Genomic DNA, 18,854 nt, shown 5'->3' on the forward strand with positions numbered 1-18,854 from the left:
CTGATGCAGGTTAATTTTGACCATGAAAAGGGAAACCGAGTAGCTTGCTGACCTACGCTGCTTCCGTAAGTCCCATAGAACTGAATGGTAGTTACGGAAACAGCGTAACTCGCATGCTACGCTGCTTCTGTAACTGCTGTTCACTACTATGGGAGTTACGGAAACAGCGTAGCGCAGCGAGCTACGCTGTCTTCTTCTTCATGTTCGGAAATCAGCTGGAACACAGAACGGGATTTAAGGGGCCCCGTTCTAGAGATAGATGTCGGTCTCGGAGGTGGGACCTGCATCTATCTGACATTTATGACATATCCTGACTCCAGACAGACTGACACAGTAGCAACATCATCAATACCAGCTAACATCACACGCCTCACCAAAGAGAAGCAGTTCCAGCCATCACATTAGCGGTGAGTTAATTAAATGTTTGACCAAATATAGCAGGGTAATTTTTAAGTTAATAATTTTGTATGGCCCGCGAATGATGTTATAAATATTCAAATGGCTCTTGGCAGAAAAAAAGGTACCTCTGCTCTAGAAGACCTGCACTGAATTTCACATTGATTTGAATAGACACTGCGTAATACTTAGTTTCCCCTTTCCACTCTACCATTAAACTCAAAACAATATTGCAGTCAGACTTGGTGCAAGCTACCAAGTAAGGCCCCATGCAACCGCCCGCCCGCCCGCCCGCATTTTCGGGCCGTGCTCCCATACATAGTATGGGAGCACGGCCCGTAAAATATGAACAATAGGACACGCTCCATAATTCCCGGCACAGTTCTAAGGCACGGACACCCATCCATAGCGATACGGAAAGGTGTCCGTGGCCAATAGAACTGAATGGGTCTGTAAAAGAGTTTTTAACGGTCGTGTGCATGTAAATACTGATGGTATATGGATGCACATTCGTAGCCGTCCGTATTTACGGAATCTCCCATAGGCTTCTACGGGAGAATTCGTGGCGTAATTACGGACAAGAATAGGACAGGTTCTATCATTTTTTCAGCACAGAAACCCATCAGTAAAAATACTGAAAGGTGTCCGTGGCCAATAGAAATGAATGGGTCCGTAATTACTGTCCATAATTACTGATGAAAAATACGGTCGTGTGCATGGAGCCTAACTGTAGTGGAGCCATACCTACAGCAGGATTAGAATGACCCCACTATCTGGAACCTCCCAGTAACCCTGAGCGATCCCTGTTAGAAGCTACGGAATATCAGAATGACCACTGGGCAGGTGCGGACTGGCAGCACAAGTAAAATGGTAACTAAAAAGTAAAAGGTAAACCAGAAAGCACATTATATATTCAGCAGGACAATACCAGTAAAAGGGTAATGGCGGATCATCATAGGGCATTCTGGGCGGCCGCCCGAGGCTCCCGGGGGCAAAATGGCCACCCAAAGTACAGTGCAGTTTTGTTGCATTATTGCTGTGATTTTGCAGTGAATCGCGGCAAAAACCGTGACGAAGTGGCATTGTATATGTCCTGCAAAAGGACCTTTAGACATAGGGTCACATGACCTAATCTCTGAAGTTCTTACTACTGTTTAGAGACCTGCTGGTCACATGACCGCAGGTCCATGAGCAGCAGCAAGACTCCACAGAGAAGACTGAGGTGAGCTGCTATGTAAGTATAAGGGGATGGATTTGTTTAACCCCTTCCCGACATCCGCCGTATATATACGGCGCTGTCGGCAAAGTGTTCCCGCAAACCTCAGAAGCAGAGCCGGCACCATCACCGCGGGGTGACAGCTGTATTGTACAGCTGGCACCCTCCTGTAACTGCCAGGACCGGAGCTATTCTCCGATCCGGCTGATTAACCCCTCAGATGCTGCTCTCAATAGAGCGCAGCATCTGATGGGTTTTAACCCGACCGGCAACCTAGCGACGCAGTCGCTGGGTTGCTATGGCAATCGGACGCCAAATAATGGCGTCCGAGTCTGCCTTGTACGGCAGCCGATGAGGACCCACCTGCGACGTGTCCTCATAGGTTTGCTGTCAGTGAATAACTGACAGCGCTAAACACTGCACTACGTATGTAGTGCAGTGTATTAGAGTAACTATCGGGGTATCAGGCCCTCATGTCCCCTAGTGGGACAAGTCAAAATAGTAAAAAAAAGTTAATAAAAAGCTAAACTGCCTTTTTTCCCTTAGTAAGTCTTTTATTATGGGAAAAACCGTAAAAAATTAAAAAACTATACATAATTGGTATCGCAACGTTCGTAACGACCCAAACTACAAAACTATTATGTAAATTATCCCGCACAGTGAACGCCGTAAAAAAAAACAACATGAAAAACAACTCCAGAATCTTTGTTTTTAGGTTAAATCACCTCCCAAAAATGCTATAAAAAATTATCAAAAAGTCACATTTACTCCAAAATAGTACCAATAAAAACGACAATCCGTGCTGCAAAAAATAATCCCTGACACAGCTTTGTTTACTCAAAAATAAAAAAGTTATGGGTCTTAGAATATGGCGACACAGAAAACAAATGATTTTATAAAAAAAGTGATTTTATTGTGCAAAAGCTGCAATACATAAAAAAACTATATAAATTTAGTATCGCCATAATCGTATCGACCCGCAGAATAAAGTTAACATGTAATTTATGGCGCACTGTGCATGCCGAAAAAACCCCCAATAAAAAACTATTCCAGAATTGCTTGTTTTTAGTAATTTCCTATAACAAAAAATGAAATAAAAAGTGTTCAAAAAGTTGTATGTCTTCCAAAATGGTACCAATAAAATCTACAGCCCGTTTCGCAAAAAACAAGCCCGCACACCGCTCAATCAACGGAAAAATAAAAAAGTTATGGCACTAGTAATGCGGTGATGAAAAAACATCTCAATGTGCAGGCCAGAGGGGAACATTCCTTCAGTTTCAGGGCCCTAGTATTTAGGGACTAGGAAAGGGAAGGGACATAACACATCCGCTGGAAACGAGGGCACCCGTATTATACCAGCGCAAAACTTTCCTAGCAAAATTTCCCCAAAAGGTGCAGAGCGTTATAAAAGGGGGATAAGAAAGAAAATAGTGCGACACCAGCCTGTGCATAACTGATTGCTTCACAGCGTAACACACACCTATGGATAATTGTATTATTTACCCCATTATTATACCCTCTTATTATGCCCTGATGTACTCCGCACAGATTACATATACCCCCACATTATAAACTGAAATACCAGCAAAACTCAAACAAAACTACTACCAAGCAAAATCCATGCTCAAAATGGTGGTCTTTCCCTTCTTAGCCCTACAGCGTGCCCAAACAGCAATTTATGTCCACAAGTAAGGCATTACCATACCCGGGAGAACCCGCTTAACAATTTATGGGGTAAGATTCTCCAGGGGCACAACATGTCATTCGGTGAATAGGCAGATCAGTGGAAAAATTGGAATTTTCACTTTGCACCATCCACTGCGTATTAATTTCTGAAAAACACCTGTGGAGTATAAATTCTCAATACACCCCTTGATAAATGCATTTAGGGATGTAGTTTCTTAAACGGGGTCAAATTGCATAAACCTACATTTTCTTTGAAAAAAATTTAGATTTTCATTTTTACAGCCTACTTCCAATAAGTTCTGTAAAACACCTGTGGGGTCAAAATGCTCACTATACCTCTACATAATTTTCTCAAGTGGTGTAGTTTCCAAAATGGGGTCACTTGTTGGGGGTTTCCACTGTTTTGTCCCCTCAGGGGCTTTGCAAATGCAACATGGCCATCGCAAACCATTCCTGCTAAATTTGAGTTCCAAAAGCCAAATGGCGCTCTTTCCCTTCTCAGCCCTGCCGTGTGTCCAAACAGCAGTCTATGACCACATGTGGGGCATTGTTTTACTCGGGAGAAATTGCTGTACAAATGTTGTGGAGCTTTTTCTACTTTAGTTCTTTTGGAAATGGAAAAAAAAATAGCTAAACTTACATTTTATTTGAAAATATGTAGATTTTCATTTTCATGGCCTAGTTCCAAAAAATGTTCAAAAAAACTGGTGGGTCAAAATGCTTGCTACACCCCTAAATAAATTCCTTGAGGGGTGTAGTTTCCCAAATGGGGTTACTTTTGGGAGGTTTCCACTGTTTTTAGTTCCACAAGACCTCTTCAAAGCTGACATGGTACCTAAAATACATTCTAATAAAAAGGAGGCCCAAAATCCACTAGGTGCTACTTTGCTTCTGAGGCCGGTGCTTCAGTCTATTAGCACACTAGGGCCACATGTGGGGTATTTCCTAAAACTGCAGTACCTGGGCAATAAATATTGAGTTGCATTTCTCTGGTAAAACCTTCTGTGGTACAAAAAAAATGGATTCAAAATGAATTTCTGGAAAAAAATAATGAACTTTGTCAATTTCACCTCTACTTTGCCTTAATTCCTGTGAAATGTCTAAAGGGTTAAGAAACTTTCTAAATGCTGTTTTGAATACTTTGAGGGGTGGAGTTTTTAAAATGGGGTGACATATTGGGGGTTTCTAATATCTAAGGACCTCAAAGCCACTTCGGAACTGAACTGGCTCCTGTAAAAATTAGCCTTTTGAAATTTTCTTGAAAATGTGAGAAATTGCTGCTAAACTTATAAGCCTTGTGACGTCCTAGAAAAATAAAAGGATGTTCAAAAAACGATGCCAAACTAAAGTAGACATATGTGGGATGTTAATTAGCAACCATTTTTTTGTGGTATAACTGCCTGTCTTACAAGCAGATACATTTAAATTGCGAAAAATGCTAATTTTTGCAATTTTTCGCAAAATTTTGGTGTTTTTCACAAATAAATACTGAATGTATTGGGCAAATTTTTCCAGTAACATAAACTCAGTGTGAACTGGGCCTTCTACTAACATCTGTGTACAAAACAGGGAGATGTGCTGGATACATGATTCAAATGCATGGGGACGAACGATCGTAGTAGCATTTATTACTCCGTTTGAATAGAGCAAAAGATCGCCGATCGACAAACTGTATTGTTAATAAGACAATATAAGCCCCCTAAAAAGGATAAGGTAAATAACTGCTTTAATCATAAATTTGCTGGGCTTATATATGGGTTGTTTCTATGCTTCTTTGATACAGGTTCTTCGGGTCTACTATGATCGCCTTGTAGATAATGCAGATCGGTCTTGGCTTGTTGACTATATTGAGGAGGTTGTGAAGTGTCACATGAGAGAAAACTTCCATCAACTTTTTCAACATCTTGACTTCAACGGTGATGGCAAAGTAAAGGAGGATGACTTGCGTAGTTTAATGTTCTGTGATTTTTATGACCCTAAAAGGGAAGACACAAACTATAAAGAAATAACTGATGTTGATAAGCTGCGTTTAGTTGTGGAAAGTCATCTGGAAGAGTTCAACAACATTAGTAAAAAAACAATGAATTTGGTTTTGTTCAGATTTGCAATTGAACACATATGCAGAATATCTCGCATTTTAAAACAACCTCGTAGCCATGCCCTACTTGTTGGTGTTGGCGGAAGTGGCCGTCAGTCTGTTACCCGATTAGCTGTACACATGGCGGACCAGAGACTCTTTCAAGTTGAAATTTCAAAAAGTTATGGTACTTCTGAGTGGCGTGAGGACTTGAAACAAATTCTACGCCGATCTACAGAGGGGGAAATGCAAGGTGTCTTTCTCTTTACGGATACCCAGATTAAGAAGGAATCTTTCCTAGAAGATATTAACAATTTGCTCAATGCAGGGGAAGTTCCAAATCTTTTTGCGCCAGATGAGAGACAGGAAATATGTGAAAGAATGCGACAGATTGACAGGCAGCGAGATAAATCAAAACAGACTGATGGCAGCCCCCTTGCTCTTTTCAACTTGTTCATTGACCGTTGCAGGGACCAACTGCATATTGTACTTGCTATGAGTCCTATAGGAGATGCATTTCGCAACCGCCTTCGAAAATTTCCAGCACTGGTTAATTGCTGTACAATTGACTGGTTCCAGGTAAAATTTATATTATTACTAAATATAGAAGGATTTCAGTTTTTTCAGTGATCATACTTCTCATTATTACATATGAAATGAATTAGGTAGTGCTAAGTAAGGCCCCATGAACAGGGCTGCGCTCTTAAACACGGGCCGTGATTGCAGGGACAGCCGTCCGCATTTTCGGCCCGTACTCACATACAAAGCCCGATTTTTTATGGTCGTGCACATGGGGCTTTAGTCTATCCCTACCTGGCAAAGTCTAATGAGTTAAAACAATATCTGGTAAAGTGGTTATTCAACTTGTGAAATGTATTTACTAACAGCTGCAAATGTGATAAAACAAAAAAAGAATCAGTACTCACCTCTTCTTTTCCCCAGCGATCCAGCGCAGATGCTTCGGAGGTCTTCCCAGTCTTTGTTTACAAAGCATGTGACCGCTGCAGCCAACCAGAGGGCTCAGCAGTCATGTGTTGTACTCCTGGCAGCACGTCTCAGCCATGATACCAGGAATAAGGCACGTGATCGTTTTGCCCTCTGAATGGCTGTAGCAATCACATGCTGAGTGTTTGTAAAAAAAGACCTGGAGGACCACCACAGCGTCAGCGCTGTATCGCCGGAGGAAAGAATAGGTGAGTACTGATTTTGTGTTTTATCACATTTGCAGCTGTTTGTAAACCATTTTCACAAGTTGGTTAACCCCTTCAAAGCTTTAGTGGTCCTAAATAAATCATAATCCGAGTAACACTCTAACCTAAATACAAATGATTTATCTTTAATTTGTTAGAATTGTATTTCCTATTTGTAAAAACCTCTTTATAAAATTTGGCAAAAGTATTATGTGCCTTAATTTTCTGTGTTTGAAACATTTGAACTAGTCCTGGCCAGAAGATGCACTCCAAGCTGTTGCAACACGATTTTTAGAAGATATTGAAATGTCAGAAGAAATTCGAAATGGATGTATTGATATGTGTAAAAGCTTCCACATATCAGCTATTACCTTGTCTGAGAAGTTTCGCGCAGAGCTACAAAGATATAATTATGTAACACCAACATCTTATTTGGAACTAATTTCTACTTTTAAAACTTTACTGGGGAAAAAACGATCGTAAGTATTATTATTATTATTATTATTATTATTATACATTTTTATATCATAAAACTTGAAGAGACACAGTTGCTAGTGGTACCCAAAAATTTCTGTAGACTGAAGAGAACATGGCACGTCAAATATATATTTTGAAGCAATATCTAATCATGACGGTTTAAAAGCAGTTCAGTCAAGCTATTGCTAAGATGCAAGACATGTACATCATAGTCAGGAGGAAGGAAGTATGATGCCGGCTCACGAGCTGAGCTCGCTCCAAATAGAGCAGGTGTTAGCTGTATACTACAGCTGACACCTCACTCCACTCCAACGACCGGTTTGGAGATAACTCAGATCCGGGCTGTTTAACTGCTTAGGTGTCAGTATCGACCGCAGCATCTAAGCCTTTGGACAGAGCGGGGCCCTCTGTCACCCTATGCCCCCCCTGCAACGCAACCACGGTAAGCAGATTTGTTGTCATGGCAACAAAGCCCTTAAGCCTCAGGGTATGTTCACATGAGGTCATTACGTCCGTAATTTACGGACGTATTTCGGCCGCAAGTACCTGACCGAACACAGTGCAGGGAGCCGGGCTCCTAGCATCATAGTTATGTACGACGCTAGGAGTCCCTGCCTCGCTGCTGGACAACTGTCTCGTACTGAAAACATGATTACAGTACGGGACAGTTGTCCGGCAGCGAGGCAGGGACTCCTAGCGTCGTACATAACTATGATGCTAGGAGCCCGGCTCTCTGCACTGTGTTCGGTCCGGTACTTGCGGCCGAAATACGTCCGTCAATTACGGACGTAATGACCTCGTGTGAACATACCCTTTAAAACACAATGCAGTTTTGGTGCCATTTTTTTTTTAATTTAAAGTTTTTGAAACCAGAACCAAGGGGGAGGAAGTATATAGAAAACATTCTAATTATCCTTTTTTTTAAAAACCATTCCTTATTGTGGCTTCAAAATCTGCACTAAAAAATCTGCACCAAAACTGCAAAACTATGAATATACTCTTTAGAGGAGAAAGCAAAATGCACAATACTCTGCCATACATAATTATTGCAGTGTATTGTTCAAGCGATCGAATCATTGCATGTTCAATTCCCCTAGTGGGACTAAAAAAACAAAACAGTTTACGCGTATAAATAAAAATTAAAAAGTAAAAAACGTTTTCCCATTTTTTTCCCTAAAACAATGTAGACAATAAAAACTAAATATAAGTATCGCCGCATTCGTAACGATCAGAACTATTACAATATAACATTATTTATCCTGCTTAGTGAACATGTAAAGAACAAACAAAAAAATTATCAGAATTGCAGTTTTTTGGTGTCCTTTACTCCTGAAAAATATTAAATAAAAAGGTGATTAAATGAAGACTAATAACAATTTTTTTTTAATAAATAGTTTTTATTTTGTTGAAGTAGTAAAACCGTATCACCGTAATTGTATAAACTGGCAAAATAAATTTAGCATGCCATTTTTACTGCATGGTGAATGCCATAAAAACAAAACACAAAAACCCAAGAGCAGGATTGCTGTTTTTTTTTCCATGCAACCCCAAAAAATAATATTGTTTTAAGTTTTTCAGTACATTATATATGATGCCATTAAAAACTACAACGCATCCCGCAAAAAAGAAAGCCCTCACACGGCTGTGTTAACGGAAAAATAGAGTTCTGGCTCTTGGAAGGTGGGAAGAATTTTTTTTTCTTAAATGATTGTTGCGGAAACGGATGAAACTATTTCTAAATATTTCAGCACACAGACAAATTTGCCATATAGATTTTACATTTTGTATTTTAATATACCCTGTCCAGCTCTGCCTCTGTGCAGAGATTTTGGTGGACAAGTCTGCACTCACAGGAGGGGAACAGTTCCTGAACAAGACATAAATGACTTGTCATTCTGCTCCCCACATCCCTATCTGCACAGAAGCAGAGAAAGAATCAGGATGGAATGCATATGAAAAAGTTGCACCCTATTTTAGCATTATAGTATCATTTTACTGCCGCATTTCTTTTCTCTGTTTTAGTGCTTGTGATCGTTCGGTTTACACTATGGTAACCATTTTTTTGCAATACAGCCATTTATTCAACAATGATATAGTTACATTTTTCCCTCAACAGCGAAGTTATGAAAATGAAAAGAAGGTATGAAGTGGGATTAGAGAAACTAGAATCAGCATCGTCACAAGTTACCACCATGCAAATCGAACTAGAGGCTCTTCAGCCCCAGTTGAAGGTTGCTAGCAGAGAGGTGGATGAGATGATGGTCGTAATCGAGAGAGAGTCAATTGAGGTTGCCAAGACTGAAAAAATAGTCAAAGCTGATGAAGCTGTGGCAAATGAACAAGCAATGGCTGCTAAAGCAATCAAGGATGAATGTGATAGTGAACTGTCTCATGCTTTACCCATATTGGAGTCGGCTCTTGCTGCTTTAAACACTCTTACTCCCCAGGTACATTTGTTCTATTTCCTGGTTACAGTTCCTCAGTATGCCCCAACATATAAAAAAGAAACAAACAACCAAAGAAACAAAAAATAACATACTTAGGCCGTGTTCCCACGGGGCGGATATGCTGCGTAAAAATCATGCAGCGTGTCCGACCTAGAACCCGCAGTACATTCCGTCCAAACTGAATTTCCGTTGCGGAAGAAATCCGTTCATACTTACCCCCTCCATCCTCTGACGTCCGCTCCGGCCTCTCTGAATGACATTGCAGGCCATGTGACGCTGCAGCCTGTGACACTGCAGCGTCACATGGCCCCATCCATGTGACGCTGCAGCGGTCACATGGGATGCAACGTCATCCTAGGAGGCCAGACTGCAGGAAGAAGGTGGACGTTCTGGGTAAGTATGAGATTTTTTTTCCGTAGTTGTGATTTTTGCTGTGTAATCGCTGCGAATGCGCCGCAAAAGTCGCAACACTTGGCTTTCTGTTGTGGGATTTGCATCCCCATTGAATTCAATGGGGAAAACCCTCAACGAAAAATCAACAAAAACGCAGCATAAATTGACATGCTGCGGAATTAATTCCGCACCTTAGGTCAATTTATTAATGTTTACGCTGCGTTTTTTTTCCGCAACAAGGGCATGAGATTTTCTAAATCTCATCCACTTTGCTGCTACTGTAAATGCTGCGGCCTTTACCCTACGTGGCAACCCGGCCTTACAGAGGACCTGTCACCTCTCCTGACATGTCTGTTTTAGTGAGTACTTGTGTTTCCCATGAAATATACATTTATGGAACATATTTTCTTAGAACTCTACGTTGTACTGTTCCTTTGTTATTCCTCCTAGAAAATTATGAATAAATTAACAATTGGGTGCACACACCCCTTTTGATGGTCAAAAGGGGTGTGTGCCTACACAGTTTGACACTGACAGCACTGATTGGACATTGTCAGACTGTGTAGGGTCACACACCCAACTGCCTACACCCAGTTGTCAATTTATTTATAAATTTTTAGAAGAATTAACAGAGGAATGGCACAACATAGAGTACTAAGAAAGGATGCTCCAGAATGATTATTTCATGGGGAATACAATTATTTAGTAAAACAGACATTTCAGGAGAGGTGACAGGTTCTCCTTAAATACTTACAGTTACATAGTTAGTATGGTTGAAAAAAGAAACGTACATCAAGTTCAACCAGGAAAGGGTAGAGGATGAGGATAAATGTAAGAGGGCGTAGAGGTAAATTTTTATAACTTTTCTTCATCCTGTTGATTCAGGGGAAGGCAAAATTAAACCCATAAGATGAAAACCAATCTGCCCTAAAAGGGAAACATTTCCTTCCTGATCCCAAGTTGCTATAAGACTGGTCCAGCATTCAAACATGAAATCCTATACATTTACATAAATGTTGATGTTACTACCCAGCACTTATGCATGTGGGACTGAAGGATACATAGAAAAATAACAAAAATTTACCCTTCTTCAAATCCAATGTAAACAGCCATAAACACAATTGCTTGCCAGTTGTTAAACCCTTTTCCTTTGTAGACCCGCTGCTGGTATATCCAAAAAGTGGTTAATATTTATATTATTGCCACTGACTTTGGTAATCCATTACTTTGATTTTATCGGGAGAAACATATGTCACCATGTAACCCTTGACTTTGGCTGGGTCCAGTCCCCCTTTTTCCCTTCACTCCGTTATTTGTTCTGTATTCTAATCACACAAACAATAAACTAGATATGTGTACAAAGTCTTCTGTAGGGCCTATTCACATCACCGTTGGCCTTCCGTTGAGTGGTTCCGTTGGAGGATCTCCGTCGGGTTAACCCCTCAATGGAAAGGCAAACGGAAACCTAAGCTTCCGTTTCCATCATCTTTGATATTAATGGTGACGGAAACCTAGCTAATGGTTTCCATCTGTCATCGTTGTGACAGGGTTCCGTTGGTCTTGACGGAACTAATAGCGCAGTTGACTGCGCTATTGATTCCGTCAAAACGACAGAACCCTGTTACATCGGTGACAGACGTAAACCATTAGCTAGGTTTCCATCACCATTGTGTTCAATGGTGAGGGAAACGGAAGCTGAGGTTTCCGTTTGCTTTTCGCTGAGGGGTTAACCCGACGGAAACCTCTGATGGAACACCTCAACGGAACACAGACGGTGATGTGAACATAGCCTTAGCAAGCAATGTTTTATTTTTTACCTTTTGAAATACATAAATACTTAACTATTTTCTGTGTATTGTTAACAATACAACATGGAGTATGATCTTCATGTTTTAATATAACACTGTTTTTGTTTTGTTTTTTGTTTTTTTTTACATATTCTTTATTTAGCAAATAAAATTTTATACAAAATACCATCAGGGAGGGAGTTATATTTTTGGCTACATTTATGTATTCTCTGGGAATCGCTTAAATGAAATATATTTTAAAATATATATATATGTCATATAACAGGACATTACAGTGGTAAAGTCTATGAAAAGTCCCCCTGCTGGAGTAAAGCTTGTCATGGAGGCCATTTGCATTTTGAAAGGAGTTAAAGCTGATAAAATTCCTGACCCCTCTGGTTCTGGACGAAGGATTGAAGATTTCTGGGGACCAGCAAAAAGAATACTCGGTGATATGAAATTTCTTCAGTCTCTACACGAATATGATAAGGATAATATTCCACCTTCTTACATGAATATAATAAGGAAGCAATATATTACCAATGCAGAGTTTGTTCCAGACAAAGTCCGCAATGCATCTACAGCTGCTGAAGGGCTGTGTAAATGGGTGATTGCCATGGATTCCTATGATAAGTAAGAAAATATGTCTTATGTAGTATGTAATAGATATATATTGTATGTATGTATGTATGTATGTATGTATGCATGTATGTATGTATGTATGTATGTCTGTCTGTCTGTCTATCTATCTCCCTCTCTGTTTATCTATTAATGCATGTTCCCTGTCTAATGCAGAAAAGTAAGGAGATGTCTGGAGTTGAAATTTATGTAGTCTGATGTGATGTCATTAGATCACAATGTTGTTTGACAGATTTTACTAATCTGGCCATTTCAAATAAATTAATGATATAAAACAACATTGTTTTGTATGCTGTGACAGAAACTGTACATATTTGTGTGTGTGTATATATATATATATATATATATGTATATGTATATATATATATAAATTGGAAATATTTTAATGTATTTTTTGCACTGTTACTGTAACAACATTTATTACAGTACTATCAAATAGCAAGATCAATAATTTAACACACCACAAAATATAATTTTTTATTATTATGAATTCTTTAATTATTTGAATGATAAAAAGTAATACTTTTTATTGTTAATTAAAATATATATAAACAACATATTTTTAGTTTATTTCCATATAAACAAATATATGCCATGTTTAACAATGGGAAATCCATTACAAGTGCACCATTCTCTTGAATAAATATGATCAACCATAGTTTTCTTTTAGCTGCAGGAAAATCAATTCCATCTTTCAGCTACAAGGAATGAGGGATGTAGAGGAGTGAACTATTACGGGTCCTCACAAATCATTTTTTATTCTAAGGTGCCTTCCATACCAAGAACCCCTTTTTCCAGTTACAATATGCCTAGCATTATTTCACCTAAGATGCATAAATATACAGTTATATGGTTCACATATTTCTAAAATGAAAGCATAAATGCTGTTAAGTTACTGTTTATATCTCGATGCAAAATTTTATGTTTATTTTTTATTATTTTAACTTTATGTAATGGCAACATACTGTGTCTGATTATTGTCCAAATTTACATAATACATTCTTCAAGTTAAATTCCAACATTTTATATATATATGAACTATTGTGATTTGTTTAGGGTGGCAAAGATTGTCGCTCCTAAAAAAGTGAAGTTGAACCAAGCAGAAAGCGAACTGAAAATTGCTATGGATAGTTTAAGGAAGAAACAAGCAGCTTTAAAGGAGGTACAAGATAAACTGGCCAAACTGGAGGAGAAACTTGAGGAGAACAAACAAAGAAAAGCTGATCTTGAGAACCAGGTTTGCATTATTAATATTAAACCTTTCACCAATATTTAGGCTCGCAAAGTTCTCAAGTACATGTGCTTGATCACTTATTGTCTTAAGCCGAGATAGTTGTTGGATAAACCAGCAGCTTTTTTTGCCAGCTCCACCATAAACATGCACGCTCAGCTGCGGTGTGCATGTTTATTTCAAGGCGCAGAGGGGAATAAGCTGCTGCTAGACACCTCTTAGGGTATGTTCACACGAGGGCGTCCGTTACGGCTGAAATTACGGGGATGTTTCAGCCTGAAAACATCCCCGTAATTTCAGCCGTACCGGCATGTGCAGGCGCTTGAACGCCGCGTCAATTACGGCCGTAATTGGCGCTGCTATTCATTGGAGTGAATGAATAACGGCTCCAATTACGGCCAAAGAAGTGACAGGTCACTTCTTTGACACGGGCGTCTATTTACGCGCCGTCATTTGACAGCGGCGCGTAAATATACGCCTCGTGTGAACAGACAAACGTCTGCCCATTGCTTCCAATGGGCAGATGTTTGTCAGCGCTATTGAGGCGCTATTTTCGGGCGTAATTCGGGGCAAAAACGCCCGATTTACGTCCGTAAATAGGCCGTGTGAACATACCCTTACAGCAGTCTGTCTGCTACAGCAAAGCATCTGGTATGTTGAAATTCAAAACTTTTTTCTAAACTTTTTAATTTTCCATCAATATATCCATATGTAGAATTGTTTTTTGCCCGAATGAGTCATATTTTTTAATAGAACAATTTTCGTGTATATATAAATTGTTTACTAACTTTTTTATTTTATTTGGGTAGGGATAGAAAAAAAAAAAGCTATTTTGCCATTGTGTTTTGCAGATTTCTTTTAGGTCGTTCATCAAGCAGTTTAATTAACATTTTAACTTTATTGTACGGTCTAATAGGCATATTACTATGGCAGGCCTGGGGGCCTTTGTTAGGCCCCGGCTGCCTTTACAACCCATTGGTTGTCCCTCTGTCTCTGATGGCGTGACAGAGGGAGCCACCTCCCTCTGTCTAACCCCTTAGATGCCGCGGCCGCTAATGCCCTCAGCATCTAGGAGGTTAATGTAGTAGAATTTCTCCAGGGTCTTCCTTGTGACTCCAGCTGTATAATAACAGCATGGTCACAGGGATCTGCAGTGCCACTGGACATCGGCAGATAGTTAATGCAGCCACCGTTTAAATTACGGTGGCTCACACTTAACTGCCTACTGCTGCAACGTATATAGTTGTTTAGTGGTAGGTACCGGTTAGTAATAGGAAAATATAATTACATGCACTGTGTTCTTTACATGAAAGCTTCAGCAATTCAAAATTGATTCAATGTCATATTTATTTGTAAATCTCTGAAAACTACCAAATAAACAAATTGAGCGGCACTAAGATAATAGCAGGTGGGAAGACAAAGGTGGGGCAGGGAAATACCCTTCTCCACCAGCACCCATCCCCCCACTCAATCCCGCAAAAAAAACAAAACCCAACCTTGCCTACCTATCCCATCCATCTACCCCCCAATTATCTGCCTACTACAGATCCTTCCTCTAGCATAGCTTATTGGGTTGATAAATTTCTTTAATCAACTCCTTACTCCTCTCAATTTTTAGTTTCAAAAGGTATTTATTGGTATATCATGTTAAGAACAAAGAAAATAATACAATGAAAAAACAGTCCCCACTCAGGAGGATAAAATGAGTACCAAACAAGGATACCCATACGGGGTAAAAGGGAAGTGGAGGGACATAGGGTGAATGCATAGAGATTAAACATTCGAGCTTTAAACTTAAATTGCACATATCAGTTACATAAATGTAGAGTAAGTACCTTATCTCTTTAGGAGATCATTTACAATGTAATGGTATACCGGAAGTTAGGAGAATATGTAGAGGAAAGCCATGGGTCCCATACCGCCCAATAAAGGTGGAGCGAGTCAGTTCTTACCGCCTCCAACTTTTCAAAGACAGCGATACGATTAACTCTATTAATAACCATAGAGAAATCAAGATCCACTGTACGCCACTTTGAGGCTATATAAATTCGAGCTGCCAGAAGTATAAACTGGGCAAGTTTAAATTTGGAGTTCGCTATCCTAGGAGGGATAGCCCCCAGTAGGCACGTGGGTAGCCGTTTCGGGACATTAAACTGGCAGATATTGGATATTAAGGTACAGACATCCGTCCAGAACGTGGACTCTCGAGGGCAGACCACCAAATATGGTACATAGTACCTTCAAGGCTACAACCTCTAAAACAACTGGCCGAAACCGTGGGATAGATGGTGTGAAGTGTCGACGGAACATAGTAAGCTCTATGGAGCAATTTCGTGGACGTCTCCACTAATGATACCTGCCTACATATCGTGTCACAGCATTGTCTCCACTGTGCAGGTGAGAGCTTGGTACCCATGTCCTCCTCTCACTTCAACATGTATGGCAACTTGGTATCAGGGCGAGGTGTATTAAAGATACTATACAGCATAGATAACAAACCCAGTCGAGAAGGTGAGTAAAGTAGCATTTTTTCTAGAATAGTGTAGGACATACTAAATTGGGCAGGGACTAACTTGTGCAAATAGGAGAATATCTAGAGAGTCCTGTACTGCTCGGATATGGGGGGAGCATGGGTTTCAGTAAACTGAGCATATGTGATCAAGCGTCCCTCTTTAAGGAAATCCTGGGCTCTGGTTAAGCGTTTAGAGTGCCACCAGTGAAAGTTAGATTGTTGGAGACCTGAGGGGAAGTCTGGGTTCCCAATAACAGAGGTCATCGAGGAATATCTAGATTGTAAACTATTCCTAAATCTAACTGAGCACCATAATAGTAAAGACTGATAGGAGAGAAGGGAGAGATTCTTTAAAGTAGCCGGCAGGGATGAGGCCATCCACATCAGTGCGCCCCAAGAATATGGTGTTAACTGAGCCGTTTCGAGGGAAACCCATATCGGCGCTCTATCTGATGGAAGGTGTGTCGGTAGTAATTGTGCTACTCTAGCTGCCTTGTAATATTTTATCAGGTTAGGGACTGAGAGACCCCCAAGTCTCTTATGATACATCATAATACGTGTCGATATCTTGGGTCGATTATTGTTCCAAATGAATTTAAATATGTATTTTTGAAGGGCTTTTAAATCACCTGTCTGTAGAGGAATGGGAAGGGTTCTAAATGGATAAAATAGTCTGGGGAGGGTAATCATTTTAATCGTATTGATTCTGCCCACCCAGGAAATCGGTAATTTAGTCCACCTAGCCAAATCAGCACTTATGGCCTTAAACAATGGAGGGTAGTTATGTTTATATAGGGTATCAAGGGAGGGGGTCAGGGCCATGCCTAGATAAGGAATATAATGTGTTTGAGTATGGAAACCAACGTTCAATTCCACCAGCTTTTGTAGGGGAGGTGGGATGTTACAATAAAGAGTCTCTGACTTGGATTGGTTCACACGAAGACCTGAGACCGCGGAGAAGGAGTCGAGAGCCGCCAACAGATTTGGGAGGGAAGTTAATGGTTTAGTAAGAGTGAGAATTATATAATCTGCAAAGAGGCTCAATTATTGTTCCTCGTTCTCAACCTTGGGACCTGAGATGTTGGGATTACATCTAATTATGTCCGCTAGGGGTTCCATAGCTAGTGCAAATAATGCTGGTGATAGGGGGTATCCCTGCCTGGTGCCTCTCCTAATATGTATAGGATGAAGTTTGGTAGCCGGTAGTTTAAGGTGCGCCTCCGGGTTTTTGTAAATAGCCTTGACTGCTTGAAGAAAAGGGCCTCTGCCCACTTTGTCTAGGACTGTAAATAGATATTCCCAGGATAGGCTATCAAAAGCCTTTTCTATATCTAAAGCAAGAAGAACCATTTGGGATTTTGAGGTATTAGCTGAATGTATAGTATAAAGGATTCTACTCACATTGTCAGGGGCTTCACATCCTGGAATAAATCCCACCTGATCTCTATGAATTAGTTGGGACAGGAACCTGTTTAAACGTCTGGCTAAAATGGAGGTAAATATTTTAGTGTCTAGGTTAAGTAGAGAGATCGGCCTGTAGTTACCAGTTATCAAGGGGTCTTTGTTAAGTTTCGGAATAACTGTTATCATTGCGGAGAGGAATTCAGTTGGCATGGGCCAGCCCCTCATCAGCTCCATGCAGAATTTCAAAATATGTGGAACTAACTGTTGTGAGATTTTTTTTGTAGTATAAAAGCAGTGAACCCATCTGGTCCTAGGGCCTTCCCCAATTTTAACTCTTTAATTGTGGCCTCCACGTCGTCACTCGTAATCTCAGTATTCAAAGAATCAACATTAGTTTGGGAGAGTTGAGGGATATTTCTATTAGCCAAAAAGTCCTTCACCGCAGTTTCAGGATGGGGGGATGAGTTAACATACAATGTTCGGTAAAAAGTGGTAAAGGCATCATGGATATGGTCTGGATTAGAGGTGGTCTGTCCTGGGCGTGTTTGAATACGGAGCACCTGGTTTATTCTTTGACGGGCCTTTAGCTGCTGGGCCATCAGTTTATCAGGCTTATTAGCCCATTTATAATATTTTGACTGTGTCCACCTAAGGGCCTTCTCTGTCCTGTGAGTTAACAGCATATCAATCTGAAGTTTGGTATCCTTGATAGCACGAATCAGATAGAAGGAAGGACTTCTTTGGTTGGCCGCCACTAGTCGGGCGAGTTTGGCTTCTAACGTAGTCTGAGCCTGAGACCGTTCTTTCTTAAATTTAGAAGCTATTGCTATTCTCCTACCCCGTATAAATGCTTTATGGGCTAACCACACAGTATGAGAACTAATATCAGGAGTGGTATTATCTACAAAGTATTGTGAGAGTTCAGTCTGGATCTGTTACTGAATAGTAGGGTTGGATAAGAGAGATTCGTTAAGTCTCCAGGAGAATAGCATAGTTCCTCGCTTGGAGAAATCAAATTCGGCTAAGACTACATCGTGGTCGGACCAGACTGATAGTACTTGTCTTGAGTAGGCCAATAGTGGAAGGGAGTTAGTAGAAGCAATGATCATATCAATGCGGGTATAGAGATGATGAGCCGGGGAGAAATATGTATAACCCCTCCTCGATCCATTATGTTCTCTCCAAGTATCCGCAATAGAGAGCGATCCCATAATCCTAGCTATCAAGGCCGTTTGGCGGCGCGTATGTCTGCAGGGGGCAGGTGAGGAACGATCCAGAGTGGTATTCATAACACAATTAAAATCTCCACACCATATTAAATGTTGGTATTGCATAGAGAATAAGGTATCGTGCAAACATTCAAAAAATAAGAGTGGATCATCATTTGGGGCATATGAAT

General features: G+C 40.3%; 1 protein-coding gene across 1 annotated transcript in view; it reads left to right on the forward strand.

The window, feature by feature from the left end:
- The window catches only part of DNAH7 (dynein axonemal heavy chain 7), a 533,102-nt gene that overhangs the window by 247,833 nt on the left and 266,415 nt on the right, over positions 1 to 18,854 (forward strand). Inside the window, exons 40-44 of the mRNA XM_075829965.1 lie at positions 5,082 to 5,954; positions 6,815 to 7,044; positions 9,159 to 9,489; positions 11,956 to 12,302; positions 13,365 to 13,545. Of these exons, the coding sequence (XP_075686080.1) occupies positions 5,082 to 5,954; positions 6,815 to 7,044; positions 9,159 to 9,489; positions 11,956 to 12,302; positions 13,365 to 13,545 (1,962 nt within the window). The remainder of the gene's footprint in view (positions 1 to 5,081; positions 5,955 to 6,814; positions 7,045 to 9,158; positions 9,490 to 11,955; positions 12,303 to 13,364; positions 13,546 to 18,854) is intronic.

The sequence above is a fragment of the Rhinoderma darwinii genome, chromosome 6 (assembly GCF_050947455.1).
Source record: "Rhinoderma darwinii isolate aRhiDar2 chromosome 6, aRhiDar2.hap1, whole genome shotgun sequence".
NCBI classification, from domain to species: domain Eukaryota; kingdom Metazoa; phylum Chordata; class Amphibia; order Anura; family Rhinodermatidae; genus Rhinoderma; species Rhinoderma darwinii.